Source organism: Procambarus clarkii, chromosome 70 (assembly GCF_040958095.1).
Source record: "Procambarus clarkii isolate CNS0578487 chromosome 70, FALCON_Pclarkii_2.0, whole genome shotgun sequence".
Classification (NCBI taxonomy): Eukaryota; Metazoa; Arthropoda; class Malacostraca; order Decapoda; family Cambaridae; genus Procambarus; species Procambarus clarkii.
Window position 1 is genome coordinate 28,374,003 of NC_091219.1, and position 27,433 is coordinate 28,401,435.

At 43.7% G+C, this 27,433-nt stretch overlaps 1 protein-coding gene across 6 annotated transcripts in view; it reads right to left on the reverse strand.

The window, feature by feature from the left end:
- Positions 1-27,433, reverse strand: part of LOC123775347 (SLIT-ROBO Rho GTPase-activating protein 1) — a 301,727-nt gene that overhangs the window by 197,016 nt on the left and 77,278 nt on the right. Inside the window, exons 1-2 of one of the 6 annotated variants that reach the window (XM_045770462.2) lie at positions 7,217-7,248; positions 3,089-3,341 (exon numbers count right to left, since the gene is read on the reverse strand). The exons of the other annotated variants lie outside the window; for them this stretch is intronic. Coding sequence (XP_045626418.2) covers positions 3,089-3,161 — 73 coding nt within the window. The 5' untranslated portion in view covers positions 3,162-3,341; positions 7,217-7,248. Of the gene's footprint in view, positions 1-3,088; positions 3,342-7,216; positions 7,249-27,433 lie in introns of those variants that run through there. 6 annotated transcript variants of the gene reach the window in all.

Below are 27,433 nucleotides of genomic sequence, written 5' to 3' on the forward strand. Positions count from 1 at the left end.
ATTTGAAACTGTGTATGGAGTCAGCCTCCACCACATCACTTCCTAATGCATTCCATTTACTAACTACTCTGACACTGAAAAAGTTCTTTCTAACGTCTCTGTGGCTCATTTGGGTACTCAGCTTCCACCTGTGTCCCCTTGTTCGCGTCCCACCAGTGTTGAATAGTTCTTCCTTGTTTACCCGGTCGATTCCCCTGAGGATTTTGTAGGTTGTGATCATGTCCCCCCTCACTCTTCTGTCTTCCAGTGTCGTAAGGTGCATTTCCCGCAGCCTTTCCTCATAACTCATGCCTCTTAGTTCTGGGACTAGTCTAGTAGCATACCTTTGGACTTTTTCCAGCTTCGTCTTGTGCTTGACAAGGTACGGGCTCCATGCTGGGGCCGCATACTCCAGGATTGGTCTTACATATGTGGTGTACAAGATTCTGAATGATTCCTTACACAGGTTCCTGAACGCCGTTCTGATGTTAGCCAGCCTCGCATATGCCGCAGACGTTATTATCTTTATGTGGGCTTCAGGAGACAGGTTTGATGTGATATCAACTCCTAGATCTTTCCCTCTGTCTGTTTCATTAAGTACTTCATCTCCTATTCTGCATCCTGTGCCTGGCCTCCTGTTTCCACTGCCTAGTTTCATTACTTTGCATTTACTCGGGTTGAACTTCAACAGCCATTTGTTGGACCATTCACTCAGTCTATCCAGGTCATCTTGTAGTCTCCTACTATCATCCTCTGTTTCAATCCTCATAATTTTTGCATCGTCGGCAAACATTGAGAGGAACGAATCTATACCCTCTGGGAGATCATTTACATATACCAGAAACAGTATAGGTCCAAGGACTGACCCCTGCGGGACTCCACTTGTGACGTCTCGCCAATCTGAGACCTCACCCCTCACACTGACTCGTTGTCTCCTGTTGCTTAGGTACTCCTCTATCCACCGGAGTACCTTCCCTCTCACTCCAGCCTGCATCTCCAACTTTCGCACTAGCCTCTTGTGTGGCACTGTATCAAAGGCTTTCTGACAATCCAAAAATATGCAGTCTGCCCACCCTTCTCTTTCTTGCCTTATTTTTGTTGTGTGTGTGTGTGTGTGTGTGTGTGTGTGTGTGTGTGTGTGTGTGTGTGTGTGTGTGTGTGTGTGTGTGTGTGTGTGTGTGTGAAGTCCCCTAGTTGTGCTTGCGGGGGTTGAGCTCTGGCTCTTTGGTCCCGCCTCTTGTATATGTGGTTATTCAAAGTTAAGAAACTTTGTTTTCATGTCCATACACTTGGACTTGTGGGTACAAGGACGATCTGGGAGCCGTGATCGTGCAAGTTGTTGTGGGCCGCTATTCACACCTGTCCAGGACCTCATATCCATGTGCTATATAGTCAAACTGGCTTAGGTCTTTCACCTCATAATTACCCTACTCTTATGACTAGGCTTAAAGCCTTAGCTATACAATTTGCATACCACCAAGTGCGTTATTAATTATTGTCCTTATTTTTGTTAAATATGCAGTAAGGATAGATAAGTTAATTTTAGTTTTAACATATGCTATTTAATTTGTGTTTCCATGAAAGCGAGAATGTAAAGGTAAGAGTGAATATTTAGTTTCATTTATATTTATTTGCATGTTGAAATGTCATTCCTTTAAATTACATATGCAAGTTATGTTATATACTAGACTTTAACTGTTAATAAATAGTCTGTATATTATGGACTGTAGCCAGAAATAACTTGTATGTAAAGCTTTTTTGAAGGTTATCAATATATATGTGACACTTGCAGATGTTAGGTGTGGCAACTGCTTGCAGATGACTAGTAGCAATTGATGGGTTTTGTCACCTGGTACTATGTCTGCCCTCGTCCATTAGCTGTAGAGTTGACAACTCCAAGGCTGGGAGCCGGGAGCCGGGAGCTGAGGGCCTGCCGGGGGGGGGGGGTTGTTCCAAGTCTTGAAACACTATATGTTGCAGAATCAACAGAGTTAAGTCACTTTATGTTGCAGAGTCAGGTATTTTCTGTGCATAATTTCAACTCGTATCCCCATATGTATGTTTATTGGTAATAATTTACTAATTGTTCAGTCAATCTAAATTCAATCTGTTCAGTCAATCAGTCACTAATTGTTCAGTCAATCGATTGACTAAAGTCAATCCGGTTGGTTGATTATCAAATTCACGCATCATCTCAGAAGTTCATTAATTAATAACTTAATCAGTGATGCCTTGTTAATGATGCGTTCCTGTAGGCTGATACCCAATTAAGCCGGTACACTGAGAGAAATGGTTACTTCCTCTAAAATACTTATTACTTGCAACTTTCTGCACTCAAGACTGTTAAGAATGCACCGTTCATTGTCTAGTAGTTTAATTCACCTCTGGCCGCAGGTGTGTAATTAGGCTATGAGCGAAACGTGTAAATTAAGGCTTGGCACTATTTTCAGCATAGCCTATTAGTACTTTAATTATTCAGTTAACTACTTGACTGGCGCTGGGCCAAAATTGCTTTACTACCAGTGACAACAGGTGTAACACCTTTGTTTAACAGTCTAGTACACAATACTAACAAGTTATTTACCAAGTTAGTTTGTAAATATAAGAAATGATTTACGGCTTTGTTCTAACACAAACATGACACAAAGTGATGGTTTTGTTTTACATATAGGATTAAACATAACAGTTTTTTTTTACGATGATTTACATGTAAACATGATAAAAATACAATATATGCTGGCTTACCTTCGTGTTATTTGAAAGTTATCATTACCAATATCTGTTTACATTTGTGCTTGTAAAATAAACAGGTATATATATATATATATATATATATATATATATATATATATATATATATATATATATATATATATATATATATATATATTTGTCCCATTTTAACATGTTAACATATCAAGAATATACACATTTGACAATGTCATTTTGTCACTGTCAATGACAAAATGACAAAGATAGCCTAGCTTTAGGCTATACCTTTTTTTGATAAATTTAGTAAACAAGACCAGGATTCCTATTTTTTATAGCACACATTTCATTTCACATTTACTTAAATCTAAATCTGCAACTGAACATTATTCAGACTGACCTGGGAAGATCTCCTTCATCTCCTTCTGACTGTAACCCCAGTCGGGTTTCTGGGAGGCGATGCACTGGAACATATTGCCGCCGCCCACACTCAACTACGCCCACACGGGCAGCCCCATCGTCTTCCCTACACACTAAAGCGCCCATATACCAAGCTACACCTTTCCCTGTCCTCATCCAACACTGGTATTCCTTCCCTCTTCACTCGCATAAACAATAGCCGGTCCACTTTATCGCGCTCGCATTCACGTTCTCTGTTGCAGTGGTATATATATATATATATATATATATATATATATATATATATATATATATATATGTCGTACCTAGTAGCCAGAACACACTTCTCGGCCTACTATTCAAGGCCCGATTTGCCTAATAAGCCAAGTTTTGCTGAATTAATATATTTTCTCTATTTTTTTCTTATGAAATGATAAAGCTACCCATTTCATTATGTATGAGGTCAATTTTTTTTATTGGAGTTAAAATTAACGTAGATATCGGACCGAACCTAACCAACCCTACCTAACCTAACCTATCTTTATTGGTTACGTTGGGTTAGGTAGCCGAAAAAGTTAGGTTAGGTTAGGTTAGGTAGGTTAGGTTGTCGAAAAACAATTAATTCATGAAAACTTGGCTTATTAGGCAAATCGAGCCTTGCATAGTAGGCTGAGAAGTGCGTTCTGGCTTCTAGGTACGACATATATATATATATATATATATATATATATATATATATATATATATATATATATATATATATATATATATATATATATATATATAATGGGTATGAGAAGTGGGGACTGAGTTCCAACACGTGTAGAGGGGCAACTTGGACATAAAGGCAGGCTAGTCTGTTCACATAAGGGGTTCAGGCTGGGTAAACGTAGTTATGCGGCCTCTTACAACAAAATCGGTGAATTTCTTCTAATGTTACTTGGTCATTACATCATTAAAATGGTAATTATATATTCAGATGATGGGCATGTAATTAGGCTATGAGCGAAATGTGCAATTAAGGCTTGGCACTGCTTTCATCATAGGCCTATTGGAACTATTCAATCAGCTATACACTAATGCAACTGCTCTCGCCCAATATAATCCTAGCAAGAGGTTTCCGGATTGTAACCAGTCAGGAAATGGTGAATCACTCGGGTTGTAATGTGGGGTTGTGGGCCACACTGCAACCCGAGCAACAACTGCAAGCAACAATTTGACCGCTTGATCCAGGCCAGGCGTACAACTATCACAATTACATCTAAACTATAGTTTGAAAGATTGCAGCGAGCAGTATGACCCTTGGAGACGTTCCAAACGACCCTTGCAAGGCGTAGCTCATGCCCCGTAATCCTTAACAAGTCGGTCTAGATAGAGGAACTGGATGGACGAGCTTGTACGTGTAATAAATAAGGACGTGAATTATTACAAGGACTTATGAAGGTGCTAGACGCCACTCCCCGTCTGGCCCATGGTAAAAACAAATTTAGTCTTGTGTTAAAATGTAGCAGAAGCAGGACTTATATTAGTATCTCTTATAACTCGGACCAATGTTATATAGTAATCGTGGGGTGTAGTCCTAGTTGTAATAATAGTTAACAATGTATATTTGCTAGTAGTTTGTTCATAAATATTATAGGTGAATAGATACACCAGATCTATAGTGAATGGAAGACCCCTTGGAAGTTGTTGAGTGAAGTAGCCTAAAAGGGATGATGAATGGGGAAAAGGAAAAGAGATTTCAATAATCACATTTAGAAACGTGCCATCCAATGATGAAGAGAATCACTGCTGTTACTATTCAAAAAGTCTGAATGCACGCTGGAGTAGCCTATAACACAAAATATAAACTTCAAAATATGTCCAAAATTAGTCAATTAAATCGTCCAAGAGAACTGCTAGGCTATCACAGGCGCCCGTCAGTTCTACATGCCGCCCTAGGCTTGTTCTTAACAAGTAAACTAGGAGAGAGCTATTCCGTATAGTCTTCTCACTGCACATTATATAAATATGCAAATGAGTTGTACATAAACGCCTTCATCAGAGCCTGGTATCAGAGAGCGGCCATTCATATGTTATTCTTTCACCTTTATCATCCTTGGAGCATAAATCGTTTTCAATATTTCCAGACAAATCACTCGTATCAATGACAGGTGACACTCATGTCAGTCAAGTTAGGTCGGAGTTTGGTTGACTTGCTCTAGTATTTCTCCATCACTCATCTTATACATTAACTGACGTCTTGTAGCATGACTTGAGTCGAACCCCCACAGTGTGTGTGTTCACCTAGTTGTGCCTGCAGGATAGACCTGTTAGCCTTTCCAACCGCCGGCTGTCTAATTGTAATGACTAATGATTTATTTTTCTCTATAACATCTTCTAGGACAATTACTGACTATCCCCAGGATGCAACCCAGATGCATCAGGTGAAAGGAAACAAAACCCGAACGTTGTCCTGGCGCGGGAATCGAACTCACGATCCTCCGTTGTGTGAGTGAATGCGTCACACAACAGATTCAGCTGATGGCAGATTTGGCATCACCTGAATCTCTCCTCTAAGTCGTTTCAAGAGACAAGATCCTGTAACAGCTGTACAGACTTACAGGACTTTCAGGGGGGTAGAAATAGCCTAAGCTACTCTATCCCTTTGAGATGTATTTTTTCTTGTCTCAATAAACATACTTGAACTTGAACTTCTACAGACTTTGTATAAAATGTACAGGGCTTTTTTTTTCCTTAAGATTTGCCTTTGTTTGCTTGAGTTCGACTGGCTGGCGTCAGAAGAAGTGGTCCTACGAGCGTAGTTTCCATACTGAGGTCATGGTACCCGCAAGGTAAGGTAACCGCAAGGTATGATACCAAGCGGAGTTGAAATTAGCAAGTTTTACACAGACGATGACCCAAGAGCTTCATAACAAGACTACTAGAGGTGCAGAACACTTTCCTGTTGCTTTATAGGTAATCAGAGGAAGCAGCCTCATATTTCCGGAAATTCACCCCCCACTATCGCATCCTAACTCCCCCTTCCCTCCCTCCACAAGTCCCCTTCCAGCCACCCAACACACAATTATTAAACAGACCGACGTTGCCTGTGGGAACAGATTTTTATTGCCCCCTCACACCTTGGAAGGAAAACAATTCCCCAGGGTGGTTCCGCCTGAGGGACTCAGATCACGTCCTGTCTACTAGGCTGTGTTCCTTCATTCTTAACTTCACTTTGCTTCATATTCTTATCAGGGCGTCTGTCAGGCCACTGACACTAACACGGGCACATGTAAGTCTGTCACAAACTGCAGTAGAGTATGAATACCCGATACCTCATCGGGTTATTCACCTGAATGTATTCAGTATTTAAAACTCCATATTTCTGTCACAAATTTATCTTTAAATAGCACTCAATTGATTAGACAGTACCTACAGATGCGGTAGCTTATCCTACCCACACGTGAGCCTAGTTACAAGATACATATATAGAACAAGCTAGACTGATCCAAGAACCCCACAACACAGCATTGATAATGATCCAAGAACCCCACAACACAACACTGATAATGATCCAAGAACCCCACAACACAAAGAGTCAAGAATTCCACAATAATGACAATGAACATAATGACACTGACCAACATATAATGACATTGATAATGATAAATTGATGTAATTTAAGTATAGAACTTTCACAAATGTCTTCTCATTAAAATTAAGCTCATTTAATATATATATTATATATATATATATATATATATATATATATATATATATATATATATATATATATATATATATATATATATATATATATATATATTTGCCTCGATATTGTATTTCACTAATACATCTCCACCATTCTTTATTTAGGCCTAAGCTTCTTTTATGCCTAAAAGGTTTTAGTTAAAACAAATTTCTTTACAAGTTTGAACAGAGTACCTTCCCCCAGTTTGTTTACATTGGAAAAAACAATAACAAACACGCCTAGCCTCTATGTCACAGTTACCACCACTCTCTGGTCGCGTGTTTAGCATCTTATAATATATATTACACTACAAACGGCGGGATTCAAATGAGAGTTGGTTTTATTTCCAAGAATTAAGGTGTCAAAGGGTACGGAGAAGACACGCAGTCAACACACCCCGGAGCACCACCCTCGCACACCCTCCCCGCACGACACTACAGAGCGAACTGTTTGAAATCGCCAGGAGGCGCCATGCGTGAGAAGCATCTGCCGGGGCCTCGGAGGATGCAGAGTCCTAGCCAATGAAAACTCACGAGCCACACAGCCCCCATCTGTGATTCGCTACTCCTCTTCCACTCGGGGTTAGCTTTACTAATGATGGAGTTCTTATTGGCGGAGCAGGGCAAGAGACTCGGGAAGTGGCATTGTTCGAAGTGGCCCGGGGTTACGTCCTGAAGAACTAAAATTGCCCGGTCGTAATTTACAATTATGACATTACTCTGTATACAGTGAACCAGAGCTGCACATATTCAAGAATTACACTGCATATATCCGAACAACAACACCTAAATGATGATGTACACCTGACAATAAGTTATAAATCGATAAATAACATAACAAAAAGGGTTCCATTGCTACCAGGCAGCCAGCCGGCCCAACTTCAAATGACGCTTCTGGTCCGTGGAGAGAGGCAGAGGCATTTGCCCGCTCGCCTCCCCCACACCCACCTCCCCTGCACCCTACACACACCTTCCCCCACACCCTACACACCCTTCACACACACCTTCCCCACACCCTACACACACACACCTCCCCCCCATACATCCCACACAAAGAAAGGACTCGTGGATTAACAAATAAAGTACACATGAAAAGGGTGGGAGGTTAGCGGGTTATAAGATTGACATTTTCACGGACAATGAAGATATATTATGAAGTAAGGGAGGAGGAGGCTACCACTGTGTGTTGGCTACACCGCCGCCAGCACTGTTACCATCTCAAGACGCCGCCAGCACACACGTGACCACACCAGCACACACCCGCCACCTCCCACTGTGTGAGTAATGACTCCATAATATTCGGCCCAGCAGGAATTTTGTGCTATATTTGGGAAGGGTGCGGGCCTGGACGGATGACTTATTTTCTGCCTTTAAGGAAACTTTCTTGAAGAACTCTTATGTTCTACTCATGTACTCTCATAGGTGTTCTTGCAGGGTTATCTTGAGGTGACTTCGAGGCTTAGCGTCCCCGCGGCCCGGTTCTCGACCTCCTTTTTGGTACACACCCTCCAGGAAGCAGCCTGTAGCAGCTGTTTAACTCCCAGGTTCCTATTTATTGCAGGGTGAACAAGGGCATCAGGGAAAAAGAAACGTTTGCCCATTTGTTTCCGCCTGCGCCGGGGGTCGAACCCGGAACTTCAGGACTACGAATCCGAAGCGCTGTCCACTCAGATGTCAGGCCCCCTTTGCTTCCTTCCTGGGAGGAACTCTCTCACCCACCTGAGGACTCTTCTAGATACACCAGCCTGTTTCTCTAGCTTGAGTAGGAGTCTTTCCTGTGGGACTGTATCAAATGCCTTCTGACAGTTATGGAATATGCAGTCTGCCCATCCCTCTGTTATTTGATTTTATGCTATTTTGTTGTAGAACTCCAGCAAGCTTGTAAAGCAGGATTTTCTTATATTAAATCCGTGCCTTGAGACAAACATTTTCTGTTCTAATTGTTCTACTATTCTGCTTCGGATTAATGTCCAGCAACTTGCAGGAGGTTACCTTGAGGTGCTTCCGGGGCTTAGTGTCCCCGCGGCCCGGTCGTCGACCAGGCCTCCTAAAGAGACTTGTTAGTGATACAGATCTGTAGTTTAACGGTTCCTGTCTTCCTCCTTTCTCGTACACTGCCACCACATTAACCATTTTCCTCTCAGGGAAGAACTCAGTACTCAGGAAGGTTTCTTGAGGCTGGGAACACTGACCAGCACGGGCTGGGACAAGGTGGAGGGGCAGGCTGGGATAACTGGGAAGTACCCAGTTATCCCAGCTGGGTAAGGGAAGTACCCGAAAGCGGTCACTGACAGAGAAGCTTCAAGCTGGAGGAATGTAACAAGTGGGGTCCCACAAGGCTCTCTCCTGGGACCGCTGTTGTTCCTAATTTATGTGAGCAACCAACCCGAGGGAGTGAGCTCAGACATGTCAATGTTTGCAGATGATGCCAAGCTGATGAACCAGAGGAGGACTGCGGAATGTTACAGGAAGACCTTGACGAACTCCAGAAGTCGTCAAACAAATGGTTGCTGGAATTCAATCCCAACAAGTGTAAGGTAATGAAGATGAGAACGAGAACGAGGAGACCAGAAGGCATCTGCACCATAAGAGGAAGGCAGCTACAGGAATCGGAAAGAAAGACTAGGAGTGGATATAGCTCTAACACGAACACCAGAGGCACACATAAACAGAATAACATCAGCAGCATATGCGATGCTGGCGAATATAAGAACATTCTAAAATCGTTTAGAAACCTAAATCGGGACTCCTCCAAGGCAATCTACACAACATTTGTTAAACCAATACTCGAATATGCAGCACCGGCATGGAATCCGCACCGTAAGAAGCATAGAGAAAAAACTGAAACAGTACAAATGTTTGCAACAAAACTGGTGCCAGAGCTAAGAGGGTCAAGCTACGAAGATAGATTAATGTAGCAAAATATCAGTACCCAAGAGAACAGAAGGACCACAGGGTATATGATCACAACATACAAGATATAAGGAGACTACGTGGATAATAGACAAAGTGGCCTCAGACTGAGGAAAAGCAGAAGAGGACACATCTGACACTGTAATCATAAGGTGTGAAGGACAGAAGAAGACGATGAGTCACAATAATGTGGCTGAAGTATGTTGACCAGACCACACACTAGAAGCTGAGAATGGTCCAGGACGGACCGAAACGTCGTCGTCCCTTCAACTTCTAGTGTGTGGTCTGGTCAACAAGGACAGATGAAATTGTTTATGTAATAACCTCCATTGAGGCCTGATAAAGAACTTTTATGCCCTCTGTAATGCTTTTTGCGCTACCGCTCACAGGATGAGTATGGGGTGCACAATAAACTAGCCGCCTCCGACGGCCCAAAAAAATACAATACCGGCCCAACAAGATGATGAGGACCCGGCAACACCAGCCCCCCCCCCCCTCGCGGCCCGAGTAAAACATCTCTCACAATGCAACAAGCAGTTACCAGGAATACAATTATACATTAAATCATTATATACATTACTCCGTAGCTACAAGACGCTGCCCACTCCAGGCAGCCACAGAGGTAAACAACAGTTTGGCAACAAGTACATTGAAGGTCACGGCGAAAGTAGTCTCTAATTATATGTACAAAAATAAAATAATAAAAAAATAAATAAAAAATGTAAAATCGACCATAACGCAACATGGTCATAAGGACCAATTTACCTCGTGTTGCGTGCCAACTTCCCCTCCCCACCCCCCCCCCGGGCCAATACTTAACTAGTAGGCTGCGTGTTGTACGTTATGGGAACAACGTTACAAATTCAACCTATTATTATATGTAACAGTTTACCATTATCGACGTTTTCTATGCATCGGACTCACTAGGTTAGGAGGGTTGCTTGGGTTCGTACGTTAGGCTAACGGGACTAAAAGTCCAGCTCCTGGGCTCTGCCTCTTCAACTATCAGTCGCCTAATGCAATATCACAAGACTCACTGGATTTGATTTCCTTTCTACTGTGTATACATTTAAAGGTAAGTAACTCAAACTAACCAGGCTGTGACTCATACGTCAGGCTGCGAGCAGCCGCGTCTAACAGCCTGGTTGATCAGTCCAGCAACCAGGAGGCCTGGTCGACGACCGGGCCGCGGGGACACTAAGCCCCTGGAAGCACCTCAAGGTAACCTCAAGGTAAGTACAGTGCGAGGTGACAGCCTCCATCACCGTAACGACTGTGTACACTAGTTACTGTAGTCGTGTACACTGTGTGTGTGTAATGACCTAAGTGTAGTTACAGGATAAGAGCTATGCTCGTGGTGTCCCGTCTTCCCAGTACTCTTGGTCATGTAACACTTTGAGTGTGTGTGCTGTGTGTGTGTGTTGGCCGACACTTGGTAAACAGAACGTAACTATTTCTCTTTGAAAAGAGAAAGAGAGAGAGAGAGAGAGAGAAGAGAGAGAAGAGAGAAGAGAAGAGAGAAGAGAAGAGAAGAGAAGAGAGAGAGAGAGAGAGAGAGAGAGAGAGAGAGAGAGAGAGAGAGAGAGAGAGAGAGAGAGGGGGGGGGGGGGGTTGTAGTTACCTAAAGTGGAGTTTTTCCAGATTAAACTAATTATTATTACTTATATTATTATGTTATGTTGTTATTGTTGTTGTTATTATCACTGTTATTCTTATTACACTGTTGTTGTTCATTATTGTTATTGTTGTAAAAAATCTCGAGTAGCCATGAATGAACGCCAGTTTTCTATAGTAAATCATTTTCTTCAGGTAACAGAGAACGGAGTAAATATAGGGGCATACTTTAAAATATCTTGCGTAGTCGTACTTTGTCCTTAAGTTTTGGCTTAACAACAAGGTAAGTGATCCAGATACATTAACAAATAGTCCTTGCTACATAAGGTAATAACGATAGAACCCAGCAATTTGCTAATGACTCGTGACAGGCGGATCTTTCGCATCTTTAGGTAAAATAATCTGGTTTACAGTCAATTTTTGACATGTTCAAGACATGGAGAGATCAACATGGGGGAGAGGTCAAAGGTCACCTTAGGACCAAAGGTCGCCTATAATTACCGTCGTCTTCTAATTTTCATTTCATGTACGTTGTATGGGCTCTTCCTGGTGAGGAGTTTCTGGAGTGTTATTGTTAATTTATTTGCCTGAATTTACCTGGGCGTCACCAACACTAGTGGCCTCGACGAGGACAGGAAACCGGCGGCTTGTCAAAGGGCCCCCAATTAAATTTGGTGGTTGAGGTAAACATTGCCAGATTTGTGGCTTCATTGATCAAATAATTACAGTACAGTTACATCCTGCAATAATACCAAGCCTTATAATATATACTATTGTACATATATACACAGTTTAAGCACTTTCTATTTACTATAACAATAAGCAAACTGCATATCAACTAAACAAACAGAAAATAAGAGAGTACATTACACCAACCTTTTCACACGTGAGTCACAGCTGATCTGCCAGTCACCAAAACAATAATCAGTCAAGCGAGCATCCATCCGGTACAACAATAACTCCAGCCAGGTACGACAGATACAACGATATTTACTACACGTTGTATGAACTCTTTCTGGTGAGGAATTTATTTAGTATTATTGTTAATTTATTTACCTAAATTTCGTCGAGGGCCCCCAATACTAGTGGCCTTGTTAAAAGATCTCCCATTAAATTTGGTTTTACTCGTTGTGTGAGAAATCATGTGAACAGTGTGTATGAATCAGTATGAATGGTTGTGTGATAATGTATCCATGTCCATGTGTGTGTATATGTTCTACTGTCTTCTCTTGTTCATGAGTTACATATGTATGTTGGCCGTGTGTTGGGACAGTGGCCCTTTGTGGTGGTCGAGGTTTTGTGTTGTGATGTGGTCATGTTCGACGTAGGTTCGAATCCTCGTCACGGCCCTTGTGGATTGGTTCATGTGGTCATGTTCCTACTGCATGTTGTTCATATTACCCCCTGTATGTTGGGGTACTGTGTGTGGGCTTGTACATATGTTGGATACGTTCGCGGATATTTACATTATTTGTGTGAGGTCTTTAATTATCCTTGATGCATGTCTTGGGGATAATTTTCCATTATTTATGTCGATTATTCAACTACTTTTTGTGTGTTTACATTGTATTGATTTACGTTTGAATTCAAGACGGTACGGGACTTTCTTTTATTTGTACATATTGTATTATTATTATTAAAGAAAAAAATATTTATGTAAACAAAGCCGCCAAAGATTGAGAAAAGATGTCGAGGTTCATAAATACTCGTGTAACTGCCCTCGTAGTGCAGTGGTAACACACTCGCCCGGCTCTTCCCGAGCGCTTTGGCCTGGGTTCGTATCCTGATCGGGAAGGAATGACTGGGCGCCTATCCTTAAACTGTAGCCTCTGTTCACCCAGCAGTGAATCGGTACCTGGTTGTTAAACGATTTGGCGGGTAGTATTCCAGGGAAAATTAGGATTAAGGACCTGCCCGAAAGGCTTTGCGTGCTAGTGGCTGTACAAGTATGTAAGAACTCTTGTATATATATATATACAAGAGTTGGGTTCGTTCTGAGTCACAATCTGGATTTCCGGGTTCGAATCCCGGGCGGCACAGAAATGGTTGGGCGCGTTTTCTATCCAACCCGTCCTCTTAAAAAGAACGTCACTTTTGGCTGGTATGCGCACTATGGCCAAATTTGGACGTAATTTGAAATGAAATCCACTCACAAAAGTGACGTTCTGTTCCGTTTTCTATTTGAGTCGTCCGGAGTACGCGCAGAGGTTATAACAGGACACTTTAAATTAACGTTTTTCATAACGTTTTGAAACTTTATGAGAATTTCCTGCCCACCTAACCTATCAGAGGACCCTTAACTTACTGTTGTTGAAAAAAAAAATCCCAAATTTATTTTCATATTTTTTTCAATTTCAAATTACGTCCAAATTCGGCCATACGGGCAAACGGCCAAAAGCGACGTTCTTTTTAAGAGGACAGGTTGTTCTATCACCTAATGCCCCTGTCCCCCCTAGCAGTAAATAAGTACCCAGTAAATAAGTAAACGAGCAATTTATAGCCTGTTGTGGTTGTTGCATCCTTGGGAGGTTCAATAATTCGACCCTGGGGGGAGGGAAACTCCATATAAGCCTAACATGTACTGTATGTATATACTGGCTGCTTGTCCCCCCAACACGAAAAAAGTATTATTACTATGTGAATTCTTAGGCAGTCTCCGTGGTGTAGTGATAAGACACTCGCCTGGCGTTCCGCGAGCGCTATGTCATGGGTTCGTATCCTGGCCAGGGAGGATTTACTGGGCGCAATTCCTTAACTGTAGCCTCTGTTTAACGCAACAGTAAAATGTGTACTTGGATGAAAAAACGATTCTTCGCGGCTAGGGGATCGTATTCCAGGGACCATAGGATTAAGGACTTGCCCGAAACGCTACGCGTACTAGTGGCTGTACAAGAATGTAACAACTCTTGTATATATCTCAAAAAAAAACAAAAAAACAAAAAATTATTGCCCAGCACAAAAATTCTTTTTAAGTTAGGGATTCAACCATGTAGAGAATGGTAAAGCGTTACAGAAAACGGTAACCGTTGTACAGGAACTTAAACGATCTTATTAGATCGTTAAGATGTTACAGGAAGTAAATAATGATAATTTATGCATACCCATATATACATCACTTCCAAACTGGGACAGAGTGTAGCAGCAGCAGAACAAGTAATTTAGTCAAAACTAAAAATTTAATAGGAGATTTTAACCTTTGCACCGCTGCTGCCCCCTGGATCAGGGGCGGTGTGCAGGCTAAACATATCAGTTATGCCACTAAAGCTCTTCCACATGTCAGTTGCTTAATTTAGAATATAAACCTAAGCATAAGCCTATCATATACTTTATATATAACCTGACTTCCTGTCCCCCAACACAACAAATTATTATTATTAATTATTTATATTTTCAGTGGATAAGAAATATCCATTTAAATCAGGATAATAATCCTACAAGTATGCTTATTGAGACAAGAAAGAAATACATCTCAAAGGGATAGAGTAGCTTAGGCTATTTCTACAGATGTATACAGAATAATCCTACAGATTAGGATGGATTATGTACTGTATTGTATGTATCAGCTCTATCTATAAATCCATCAACTTTTGTATCTTACCTTGTATGTATGTACTTTACCTGACTAAATATTTGTATTTGTATTTTGTAATTGTATTTTGATGTAAATGAACATTTCCTGTTCATTTCCCTCTAGGATAAAAGGACCCAGTGTACGGAGCATACTTCCTAATGAATTAAAAAAGCTATCCAACCTTTGGTATATTCAAAAGTATAACCAAAAAACTACCTAATTACATTCTCATAGTTTCCCGACCCTGCGCTTGATACTCACACTGTATCTTGTGCTACCCACTCCCTTAATATTAGTACTTAGGACGTCGAACTTCACCAGTATAATATATATTCTATAGTCAAGATTTACCAAGCATTTACGCGTACGAAACCTGTATATCTTTAAACAACAATGGTGGCTTTGTTTACATTTATTAAACAGTTTATGATCTTGGAAACGTCACATCCTTAAGAATGGCGCTAAGGATGGTGCTAGGAGGGGTCCTAGGAAGGATGCTAGACATGGTGCTAAGGATGATGCTAGGGATTGTCCTAGGGATGTCCTAGGGATTGTCCAAGGGGTGTCCTAAGGATATGCTAGGGATTGTCCAAGGGGTGTCCTAAGGATATGCTAGGGATTGTCCAAGGGGTGTCCTAAGGATATGCTAGGGATTGTCCAAGGGGTGTCCTAAGGATATGCTAGGGATTGTCCAAGGGGTGTCCTAGGGATATGCTAGGGATTGCCCTAAGGATGGTGCTAAAATTCTAAGGTTTAATATTTCTTTCAAATCATCAACTTTCGTATATTTAGGGTAAGGTGAAGTTGGGGCAGAGGAAGGCAGAAGGGTAGTGAAGAAGGGAGGGAGGTAGGTAGTGGGTAAGTGGCGTAGGTAGGACACACAGCAGTAAGTGCAATAGGTAGGCAGGGTTAATGATATTAGAGGTAGAGAGGCGGCAACCAGAGGGGCAGGGAGCCGGTAGGTAGGGTGGTAGGCAAGGAAGAAGGCAAGAGGGTAAGAGACAGTTCATTTGAGAGCGGCGGGAGAGGACGGGGGTTGCCTTAAAGGGAGAATGACAGGGCGCGGAGCCACAACACAACACCACCACCCTCTCCTCCAATATTGCCACTCCAACTTCTTTCCTCCTGTGTACCTAGATCGATGTGCGTGTGTGCGTGCGCCCGGGCGCGCTGGGATGGGGAGGGGGGGACGAGGATAGGGTGGGGGTGGGGGGTCTAGGCAAGGGGGGGAGAGGGGGCAGACTTAAGGGTAACATGCTAGCATTGAAGGTACGTGTGTGTGTGTGTGTGTGTGTGTGTGTGTGTGTGTGTGTGTGTGTGTGTGTGTGTGTGTGTGTGTGTGTGTGTGTGTGTGTGTGTGTGTGTGTGTGTGTGTGTGTGTGTACTCTCTCCTAGATGAGGCTACATGGTCCAGTATTAGCTCCCAAGCCCCGCCTTTCCAGCAAGCTTCTATAGGCATTTCCAGACTCATTTGGGTCTGTAGTTGCCTCTTGAGGCATCCGTTCGTGTCTCGAACTTGTCCTCTCTCTTCTCTAAATGCCTCTTAATGCTGTGAATATTACCATGTACCTTGTTCCCTCCGGGTAGAGCAGGTGGAGCTCCACCAGGTGTTCACGCTCTGCCTCGGAGCCTCGGAGCTCATCTCTTCACTTTTCTAGTTTCATTTTGTTCTTTTACAGTGGGGGGGGGGGGGCGTTGAGGGTGTGTGTACTCCCCTAGAGGGGCTTGCGGGATCGAGCACTGCCCCGCTCCTTTGGAATTTTCGTTCGTTTAATGGAATTATTTTATTAAGGTGTCTTTTTATATATACTTTATATGAAGTTGTCTCGAACCTCTGCCCCATATGTAGACACTCCCGATGAAACCTAAGAGGTACAGCACTCGCTAGCCTTGAGGTTACCTTAGGACCCCCCCCCCCTCCGTGGAGCAATATGTCCTGGAGGCCCGGTCACTAACCAGGCCTCCGGGTTGTTGTGGTCCACCTGGCTATCATAAACGACGATTTATTATATTAACTTATTATATAATTTAATGTAAAGAGGATACATAAAAAAATAATAAAATATATAAATATTCAACTTCTTCGCTGAGATACAATACCTAATAAAAATACAATAAAGAAACCAACTTAAAAATAGATTTCTTATTTTTTTGGTTCCATTTCTCCAGTGTGGTTGTTGTTGTTGCTTAAGATTTGCTACTTGGAACAAAGTGTTCCATGTAGCACGGGCTAAGGCGAGCCCGAGGAAGTAGGTATGTGTGGTGGTGGAGTACTGAGGCAACACCAGCACGCAGCTCCAGGATAACAATGGCAGTACAGCCGTCAGTGGCCTCCCACAGCTCTCCCGTCACCTCCGTCACACACAACATATAACACAACTTTAACCAGAAGACAGGCACAAAAGTACAAATAGAGAACGGGTGTGAGCACAAGAAACAGAAATAACAAACAGAAAACGGATAAGAAAACCAGAACTCCCCCTAAAAAAAAAAATAGAAAATGGGTAAAGAAAACAAACCGAGAATAACGAGGGTTAACCAAACATTTTCGCGGGAAAGGAAAATCCCGTATTTTTTCCCTCTGGCTAAGCGTTAAATTTTGATTTTTTTCTGTGATGTGAGGAAGTTATGACTTGAATTTTGATCCCTCGACTCAGTATTGGTGCCCTGATCCACAAGGTTATTATTGTTTCACGGATAAATCCCATTATCGTGATATATCAATGATCCAAATCCACAGGAGCCGTGTTGAAGGTTCGAATCAGTGCTCTAGGGTATACTTTATGGCTCACACTCAGTGGAAATTAAGACGCCATCATTTACGAAAGATGTAGAGGTTCCGTAAGTGGGAACTTGTAAATGCTTGGTGAATGCTAGTCATTATATGTGTGGAGTTCTGCCGCTATTTTGAGTATTACAAGTGAGTGGTTCTTAGATTGTCACAAGTCAAGTTTTCGGAAAGGCTTGAACTTTCTCAAGACTTTGTAAATCCGGTGTTTAGCGTGTAAATATGTGAGAGTTTAGTGTGTAAATATGTGTGAGTTTAGCGTGTAAATATGTGCGAGTTTAGCGTGTAAATATGTGTGAGTTTAGCGTGTAAATATGTGTGAGTTTAGCGTGTAAATATGTGCGAGTTTAGCGTGTAAATATGTGTGAGTTTAGCGTGTAAATATGTGAGAGTTTAGCGTGTAAATATGTCTGAGTTTAGTGCGTAAATATGTGAGAGTTTAGCGTGTGGGAAACTTATTGAAAGGGAGTAACATTGATCTTGAATGAAGATGCAAGTCAAAATCAACAATAGAAACTGCTTCCAGCACGACGGTGAGTCTGTTTCTGTTCCTTCATCTGTCTCTTCCGTCCATGTGGGGGAAGGGGGGGTCTCTCCTGTCCCAGCACTCTCTTGTAATGCCTTCTTGGCTCCTGTCTAAACCCCAGGAGACCTCTGTCCTCTCCTCTTTCTGTCCCTTCCTGACTCTCCCATTTCTCACCCACCTTCCCACTAATTTCCCATCTTCCTTCCCTCCCACCTGTCACCCATCCCATGTCCCTCTCTCTCTCTCTCTCCTATTAGCCTTTTCCTTCCCAAGTGACTCCTTCCTCCCTCCTGTCCTCTTTCATTCTCAACTGTCACCCTTTCTCTCCCACCTGTCACGCTCTCCCCTCCCACCTATCACCCTCTTCCTTCCCTCCCACCTGCCTCAAATACCCGTCCGCCAACGATCTCATGAAATTCGCGACCGATGTCACCTGTCAGTTGGCGCGTCTGTCTGCCTGTCACCCGCGGCCCAGGAATAGAAACTGTCACCACTTGATTACTATTTGTGCTCTCATGTTGTGTCGGCCGAGTCTTCCCCTTGTGTACATGTACAACCACTGGCGTACACTTGTAGTACAAATGTGCATATGCACCATTGAGGTACAGCTGAAGTACAAGTGTTTATGTACTAAGGGACACCTGTGGTACAACTGTACTTGTACTACAGATATACCTCAATAATGTACAAGTGTACATGTACATCTCAACTTAACAGAAACGTACAAACAGAAGCAACTCACTTAACGGTCGATACTAGTACATCGCATATGTAACGGTTTGGTCGATTCCGTTACAAATACGACCTATAAGTGAAAGGCTAAAGATGACATACATGATCAAGCAACCTGTTATTTCTTGTGGCCCACATTCCAATTGATGTACGTCCCTCCCTGTTGATCTCCAGCCCCCCCCCCCCTGTCACCTCCCATCAAAATATTAAATATGTACCCAATTCAATTAACGATTCATCAACCAATTCGTCCAAGGAATAACTGGGATCTGTCAGTTGAATTCGTAAATGCTCCCAAGACAGTGTACACTCTACACTATTACAACAGTTTACACTGTACAGCATCACTGAGAGTACTCAGAGTATGGGTAACGATGTGTATCAGTGCTATACCGACGGCTCTGTAGAAGAAGGTGGACGATGTACCGGATGTACATGTAACATATTTGAACAATCTTCTCTCGTACATACAGCATTGAAGCGCGTCAATGACTGGGCAAGTACAACTCAAACCGAACTTGCAGGCATATACCTTGCCACTGAATTGTTAAAAGACAAAGGCAGTGGACTTATATACTGTGACTCGCAGAGTGCACTCCTGGCATTGAACGCACATAGTAGTGACACCCAGAAAATAGTCAGTGATATTCGAATGAATGTTTTAGCTGCTAAAGAAAACAGATTTGAACTTCAATTCCTATGGATACCATCACATGTTGGCATCTCAAGGCATGACACTGTTGATATGCTTGCAAAGACAACCTGCATGTTGTTGTTGTCTAAGATTCGCTACCTGGAACAAAAAGTTCCAAGTAGCACGGGCTATGGTGAGCCCATAGTGACAACCTGTAGTAGACCAGAAGAAGAAATTGATATAGGTGTTTCATTAGCAGTGACAAAGAGAATACTTAAATATCTGATGAAAATCTCACCGACTTAACAAATTCACAAAGACCTGAAAGTTGTAGCCTCCGTGTAAGAAAGACAGACTTGGACAGTAGACCCCGTATAAAGAGTCATATTAACACACTCACCATCCTCGCGTCGCTCCGCGGTGTCTCATGCTTCACTACAATTACGTACCTGGGAGACAAAAAAGTTTATTTAATTAATCACCTGCAAGTTGATAGCAGTTTTGCAATGGCAATACCACGATGACTAGGCTATGGTTGAGCATGAAATATGGGACGGGGGGGGGGGAGGGGGTGAAGCAATTGTTTAGTCCCTCTGTAGAGTTGATGAGGAAAAGTCACCCCGTGTTGCTATATGATATTAGTGTCTGTCTGTCTGTCTGTCCCTTAACCGGACTCTTTGAGGACTCATCAAAGACGGGAAAAACCTCAACATTTTATAACAGAGCTTCGTTCAAATTAATGAGGGAGCCCATACAAGACCATACACGCGCACGCACGCACGCACCTGCATACATACACCAAAGTGCTCAAACACACACACACACACACATGACCACACACACAAACATACATACACAAGCAAACAAGTAACGACCCCGCAGGAAATTGGCTTCATATCAAAGTTTGTTGATGTAAAACTAATGAAAGAGAGCGACAACAGAGAGAGAACTCTGATATGCTGCAAAATGAAACAGACCTTCTCACAGACGGACTGAAAAATATCCATTTGACTTGGAATAGGAAGTTATGAATGTCGTACAGTGAGTGAGAACACTCCGAGAAACTATAGTTTGGAGGGGAAACTGATTTCTGCACCGCAAAAGTGGTAAACAAACTTGAAATTAAACGTGGCGTTCTGGGCAGTGACAAAATGCCATGCCCACTACCTCCCCGACTAATATTTGTACTTGTTTTAGAATCAGTTACTCAGAACAAAAGTTCCAAGTAGCACGGGCTATGGTGAGCCCGTAGTGGACTTACCTGGCACAGGAACGGGGCTGTGTATGGGTAATATTTGTAGGTATAGGTTGCTGATCTATGCCTCTTACCTTTACTTCTCACCCCTCACCTATTTGTAAGTACCTGACCTCCCTGTTGTATGAATCCAGTATGTTCTCTCCTGTCCCGCTCCTGTGCCAGGTAAGTCCACTACGGGCTCACCATAGCCCGTGCTACTTGGAACTTGTTCCCAGTAGCTGAATCTATAACAACAACAACATTCCTGTCACCGGACGAGCTGTTGGGGGAAGCCACTGTTTGGCAGGACTGGGAGGTCTTCTGGTAGGCTGGTGGGAGCCGAGGTGCTGGGGTTGGTATCGGTGGTTCCGGCGGAGGAAGTAGAAGGTTTGGCTGTATTGGATTCAGTCTGGATCCTAATTATTTCCTGTCTGCGAGGGCAGCGGTGGGAAGTTGCAGGGTGATCACCGCTGCAGAGCGCGCAGCAATGGTTTTTTTGACTTGCAGATGGGGTCATGATGATCCTGGGCGCAAAGACTTGACTTCTGGACGGGGTACTGACACTTGTTGGCGAGGTGGAACTAATCGCAACACCCAAAGCACTATTGGAGCTCGAGGAATCGTTCCTTCTTCACTTGGAAGGGTGGAATCCTGATGTCGAAGCAGTGGAGACCATGTGTGGCAGCCTGGGTGGCCGCGACTAAGGTGGTGAAGGATATCTTCATGGCGGGGCGATATCTTCCTCGATGTTGGTAATGATCTCTGTCCTCGGTCCGTGATCCAGCGGCTGGCCCCGCTGATAACGACTGTTCGGTCGGCAGTGTACTGACGCGGGAAGAGAGGAGAGAGGGCGTGCACTTGGCGAAGTGTGAGAGCGATGTTTTGGGAGCTTTTCGAGATCCTCCACACGACCACCCACACCAGGGGACGACCACCCACACCAGGGGACGACCACCCACACCAGGGGACGACCACCGACACCAGGGGACGGCCACCCACACCAGGGGACGACCACCCACACCAGGGGACGACCACCGACACCAGGGGACGACCACCCACACCAGGGGACGACCACCCACACCAGGGGACGACCACCGACAAGCACACACACACTTGGTCTCCTGGTGTCGACGCCTGTCTAACTCTGTCATCAAGTTTAGACAGTTGTTGGTCAAAGTTTTCGACAGGTTTCAGACAAGGTTTTGAAATCAATACTTAATATGAAGGGAACACGAGCAGTATGAAGGTTCCAAGTCCAGTGTGAAGGTTCCAAGTCCAGTCTGAACAGTCCAAGTCCAGTATGAACGGTCCAAACAGTGTCAATGGTCCTTCACAATGACCAGGCCCTAAGCCCAGTTAAGGGCGGGAAATCCTCCACTAGTAACGATCGAACACCCACTTCAAGCCTGAGAGAGCGCCAAGCCCTTCGAGAGAGCCAGGAGAGTCCCGGGATTTCCTCCCCCTTACATGATGGGGAAACTGGAAGTTAAAACCCTTGAACAAGTGTTATGTTGTTAACCTTTGACCTCTAGATGATTGGAGCCTTTGACCTCTAGATGATTGGTGCCTTTGACCTCTAGAAGATTGGCGCCTTTGACCTCTAGAAGATTGGTGCCTTTTACCTCTAGATGATTGGTGCCTTTGACCTCTAGATGATTGGAGCCTTTGACCTCTAGAAGATTGGTGCCTTTGACCTCTAGATGATTGGTGCCTTTGACCTCTAGATGATTGGAGCCTTTGACCTCTAGAAGATTGGTGCCTTTGACCTCTAGATGATTGGTGCCTTTTACCTCTAGATGATTGGTGCCTTTGACCTCTAGATGATTGGAGCCTTTGACCTCTAGATGATTGGAGCCTTTGACCTCTAGATGATTGGTGCCTTTGACCTCTAGAAGATTGGCGCCTTTGACCTCTAGAAGATTGGTGCCTTTTACCTCTAGATGATTGGAGCCTTTGACCTCTAGATGATTGGAGCCTTTGACCTCTAGAAGATTGGTGCCTTTGACCTCTAGATGATTGGTGCCTTTTACCTCTAGATGATTGGTGCCTTTGACCTCTAGATGATTGGTGCCTTTGACCTCTAGATGATTGGAGCCTTTGACCTCTAGATGATTGGTGCCTTTGACCTCTAGAAGATTGGCGCCTTTGACCTCTAGAAGATTGGTGCCTTTTACCTCTAGATGATTGGTGCCTTTGACCTCTAGATGATTGGAGCCTTTGACCTCTAGAAGATTGGTGCCTTTGACCTCTAGATGATTGGTGCCTTTTACCTCTAGATGATTGGTGCCTTTGACCTCTAGATGATTGGAGCCTTTGACCTCTAGATGATTGGAACCTTTGACCTCTAGAAGATTGGTGCCTTTGACCTCTAGAAGATTGTAGCCTTTGACCTCTAGAAGATTGGAGCCTTTGACCTCTAGAAGATTGTAGCCTTTGACCTCTAGAAGATTGGAGCTTTTGACCTCTAGAAGATTGGAGCCTTTGACCTCTAGAAGATTGGAGCCTTTGACCTCTAGATGATTGTAGCCTTTGACCTCTAGAAGATTGTAAACCTTGACCTCTATAAGTGTAAAACGTCTGACGTCTGGATGAGTGTATAACCTTTGACATACTACGACTTGTATACTACGACTACGAAACCTTTAGATCTTTCCTTAATCATATCATCATTGTTTACCATCATTAAACAGTTGACGAGCTCCGAGGCGCTTGTAGCTTGTTAATAACAATAACAATCTTGGGTTGTGAACAACCTACCGTAGCCTTTCCCAGCTTGTAAGCTGTTTAATACACGTAAACACAGCCGCCATGGTGATGTAAATGTTTCGATCTTGATGATGTTACATTTCGATAAATGTAAATGGGAAGATGTAAAGGTTTCGTCAGTGGCCACGTAAATGATTGGTGAATCCTGGTTATTGACAGCTTGAGATGATGTATTTGATTTCGAGGTGTTTAAGAGTGTAAGGTGTGAGGGGGAGGTGTGAGGCGTGAGGGGCAGGTACAGCTACCACAGGCAGGCTACGGGGGTGTCGGGGGATCGAGCACCACACTAAGGTACTCGTGAACACCACTACACAACACACAAGTGCCACACTTCACACTGAAGGACTCCGACGCGGGAGTGTTGGTAGCGCTGTCTACCAGTGCTCACACTACATGTGAACCTTGAGCTCTTGGGCCCCGCCTTCCTAACTCTCCCATCCTCCCCAGTTTGAGTTAACAATAACTCCTGTTATCATTCTAACTCAAGTGCTACCATAATGCTCAGTAGGCTATCTATACATGCTCTTGTGTTATCTTGTTAACCATTACAAACAAGCTGTTAACATTGTCACTACCGATAACCATCATGTATGTCTGGATCATGTACCCTCTACCTCTCGTTGTGAGATATAGTCTCTCCACTTGTCGTAATCCTCTCTATTCCGGGAGAAGTCTTTTAGCAAGCCTCTTGTGTACCTAAATTTTATCTTTTGTATTTCATAAGGTAAGAATGCTATTCCGGCACTGCATAGCCTAGTACAGGTCTCACATAGGTGGAATGTAGCGTCATGAAAGCATTCCTGAGTTGTTCTAATATTCAATAATTTAGCATACACCGCTGATGTTAATATGTTTAGCTGTGCCTCCGGTGACAGGTTACCTTGAAGTTACAATTCACTTGAGACTGGTCCAGGACGGACCGAAACGTCGTCGTCCCTTCACCTTCTAGTGTGTGGTCTGGTCAACATACTTCAGCCACGTTATTGTGACTCATCGCCTGCACAAGGATGCCTACCTTGGCCAATCGGACCAGAGTTGTATATCTGTAACCACAGAACCACAGCTGGAGTCCTTGTAACACCAGCTACCACTGTAACCACTACCTGATACCACTGTACCACTCTAGCTCAGACACTGGGTGTTCTTAAATTTCCTTAAACAGTCTCAAGCATTATTTACAGTTTAGTGTAACTTGGTACTGGTAACGTTCACGTTTATTCTCAGTTCAAAGGTGAAACGCCTGCTGACTTGATCTTCCTATAGTCCCCTCCCTCCCTCTCTCTCTCTTTCTCTCTCTCTCTCTCTCTCTCTCTCTCTCTCTCTCTCTCTCTCTCTCTCTCTCTCTCTCTCTCTCTCTCTCTCTCTCTCTCTCTCTCTCTCTCCCTCCCTCTCTCTCTCCCTCCCTCCCTCTCTCTCTCCTCTCTCTCTCTCTCTCTCTCCCTCTCTCTCTCTCTCTCCCTCTCTCTCTCTCTCTCCCTCCCTCTCTCTCTCTCCCTTTCCTCTAACCCCCCTTTCTTTCCCTCTATTTCAGCCTCCCTTCCCCTCTCATCATTCCCCTTTGTCCTCCCCCCCCCCACTGCTCATCTTACATATTCATAATATACAATATTCATTGTATATACTATCTTCATCACCATGACCATCTTCCCTACTCACTATCTTCATCATTGTAACCCGAATGAGATGAGTTCATCTTTCTCGAGTAAATCATGAGATTGGAAGCTGGAGAGAGAGAGAGAGAGAGAGAGAGAGAGAGAGAGAGAGAGAGAGAGAGAGAGAGAGAGAGAGAGAGAGAGAGAGAGAGGGGGGGGGGGGAGGGAGGGGGGGGGGCAGCGAGCCTCGAACGAGAACCCAAGTGAACGCAGGGTCAACCACACAAGGTGTTCGATAATTTACAGGTATCTGAACCGTTCGCCAGGTGCTTGTCACCGCCGCCACCACCACCCTGACTGTTCGATATCTCAACCCCCTCCCCCCCTTTCCCCTCCCACCGACTGTTTCCAGCTGTTGTTCCGTGAGTGGGAGCTATCGTGGCTATCACGATAGCTCGCCTGGGCTATCGTTGTGTCCAGATGTCAATATTCCCACAACTTTCAGCTGAATTGTCGTATTTGTCGCAGTTGCCTTGTTACGGGCCAAGCCGAAATGGTTGCCTTGTTACGGGCCGAGCCGAGAGGGTTGCCTTGTTACGGGCCGAGCCGAGAGGGATGCCTTGTTAGGCCGAGCCGAGATGGTTGCCTCGTTAGGCCGAGCCGAGATGACACTTTAGCATCTTAAGAGATGGAGACTGTACGCGAGCAAGAAGGACGTTTGTGTTTAGCAATTTGAGGGCTATTAATTCTCTGTATTTCATATATTATTGTATAAATAAAATCTCCTTGATTGTTCGTATTATCTCTTGAGTGTTCGTATTATCTCTATCACAACTAATGCCGCGTTAATGCACCAGTTAGGTAATTAGGAAGAACATTTTTTATAGCACTGAAAATGGCATCCACAGGTATATATATATATCATTAGGAATACGTAGTTTAACATTACTATCACTATTGACAATGCGGCATCTTGCCATCAGAGTTCTGGGTCAAGTTTCCTTATTTAATTTCATCCAAACAAATATTTTTTTTATTGAATCTCATCAAAAGTAGTTTTCATAATGGTTTACCAGGCACGAATGGTTCAATACGATTAGTAAAGTCCACTACGATACCTTACTGACCAACCAGAAGGTAAACCTTGGTCCTCAGCCTGTCATCTCAAGGAGCACGGTAAACTCCATGAGTATACAGTGAGAAATGAGGTGTACCTCTCTGTGTAGGTGTACCGTGAGCCGCTGTGTATGTTAGGAGAGAGACAGCTGAGCACTGGTTTACCAGGCTCGTTAATGAGTTTACTGTTGATCCTGGTGAGAACGAGCCATGAGAACAGTGAGAACGAGCCATGAGAACAGTGAGAACGAGCCATAAGAACAGTGAGAACGAGCCATGAGAACAGTGAGAACGAGCCACGAGAACAGTGAGAACGAGCCACGAGAACGGTGAGAACGAGGCATGAGAACAGTGAGAACGAGACATGAGAACAGTGAGAACGAGCCATGAGAACAGTGAGAACGAGCCATGAGAACAGTGAGAACGAGTCATGATAACAGTGAGAACGAGTCATGAGAACAGTGAGAACGAGTCATGAGAACAGTGAGAACGAGCCACGAGAACAGTGAGAACGAGAGCTGTATGGAAGGGTATATTTGGTAGCAGAATTCGAGAAGGTGTTCAGGAGACAGCTCTTGGAGGCTTCCTGTTTTACCATGTTGTTTGGTAGGTGTTAGGAGGTGTTAGGAGGTGTTAGGAGGTGCTAGGAGGCGTGATGGGGGGCTAGGTCGACCTCACTATCGCTCATCACGATAGTGTCCATAATACATCCTCACTATCTTCCACTTAAGTCATGAATGGGGGAAATGCAGGTAGTATTCTGTGGAATCATTCACTATCTCTCTCTTTCCCTCTCTCTCTCTCTCTCTCTCTCTCTCTCTCTCTCTCTCTCTCTCTCTCTCTCTCTCTCTCTCTCTCTCTCTCTCTCTCTCTCTCTCTCTCTCTCTCTCTCACAGGAGGGAGGGAAGGGTAAGGAAAGGTAGATGGGTCAATAGCTGTGGAGTCAGGCGTCTGACTGAAGGGAACCTCTCCTAAGACCTGCCGGAGGAAGGGGGGAATAGGTAAGATGTTGGGGGAAGGGTAGTGAGGGAGAGGAGGGTCGAGGAGTGAGATAAGGGAGGGGTAGGGAGGGTGAACGGAACAGGAATGGGGAAAGTAGACGATAACAGCGAAAGGGAGAGGTGG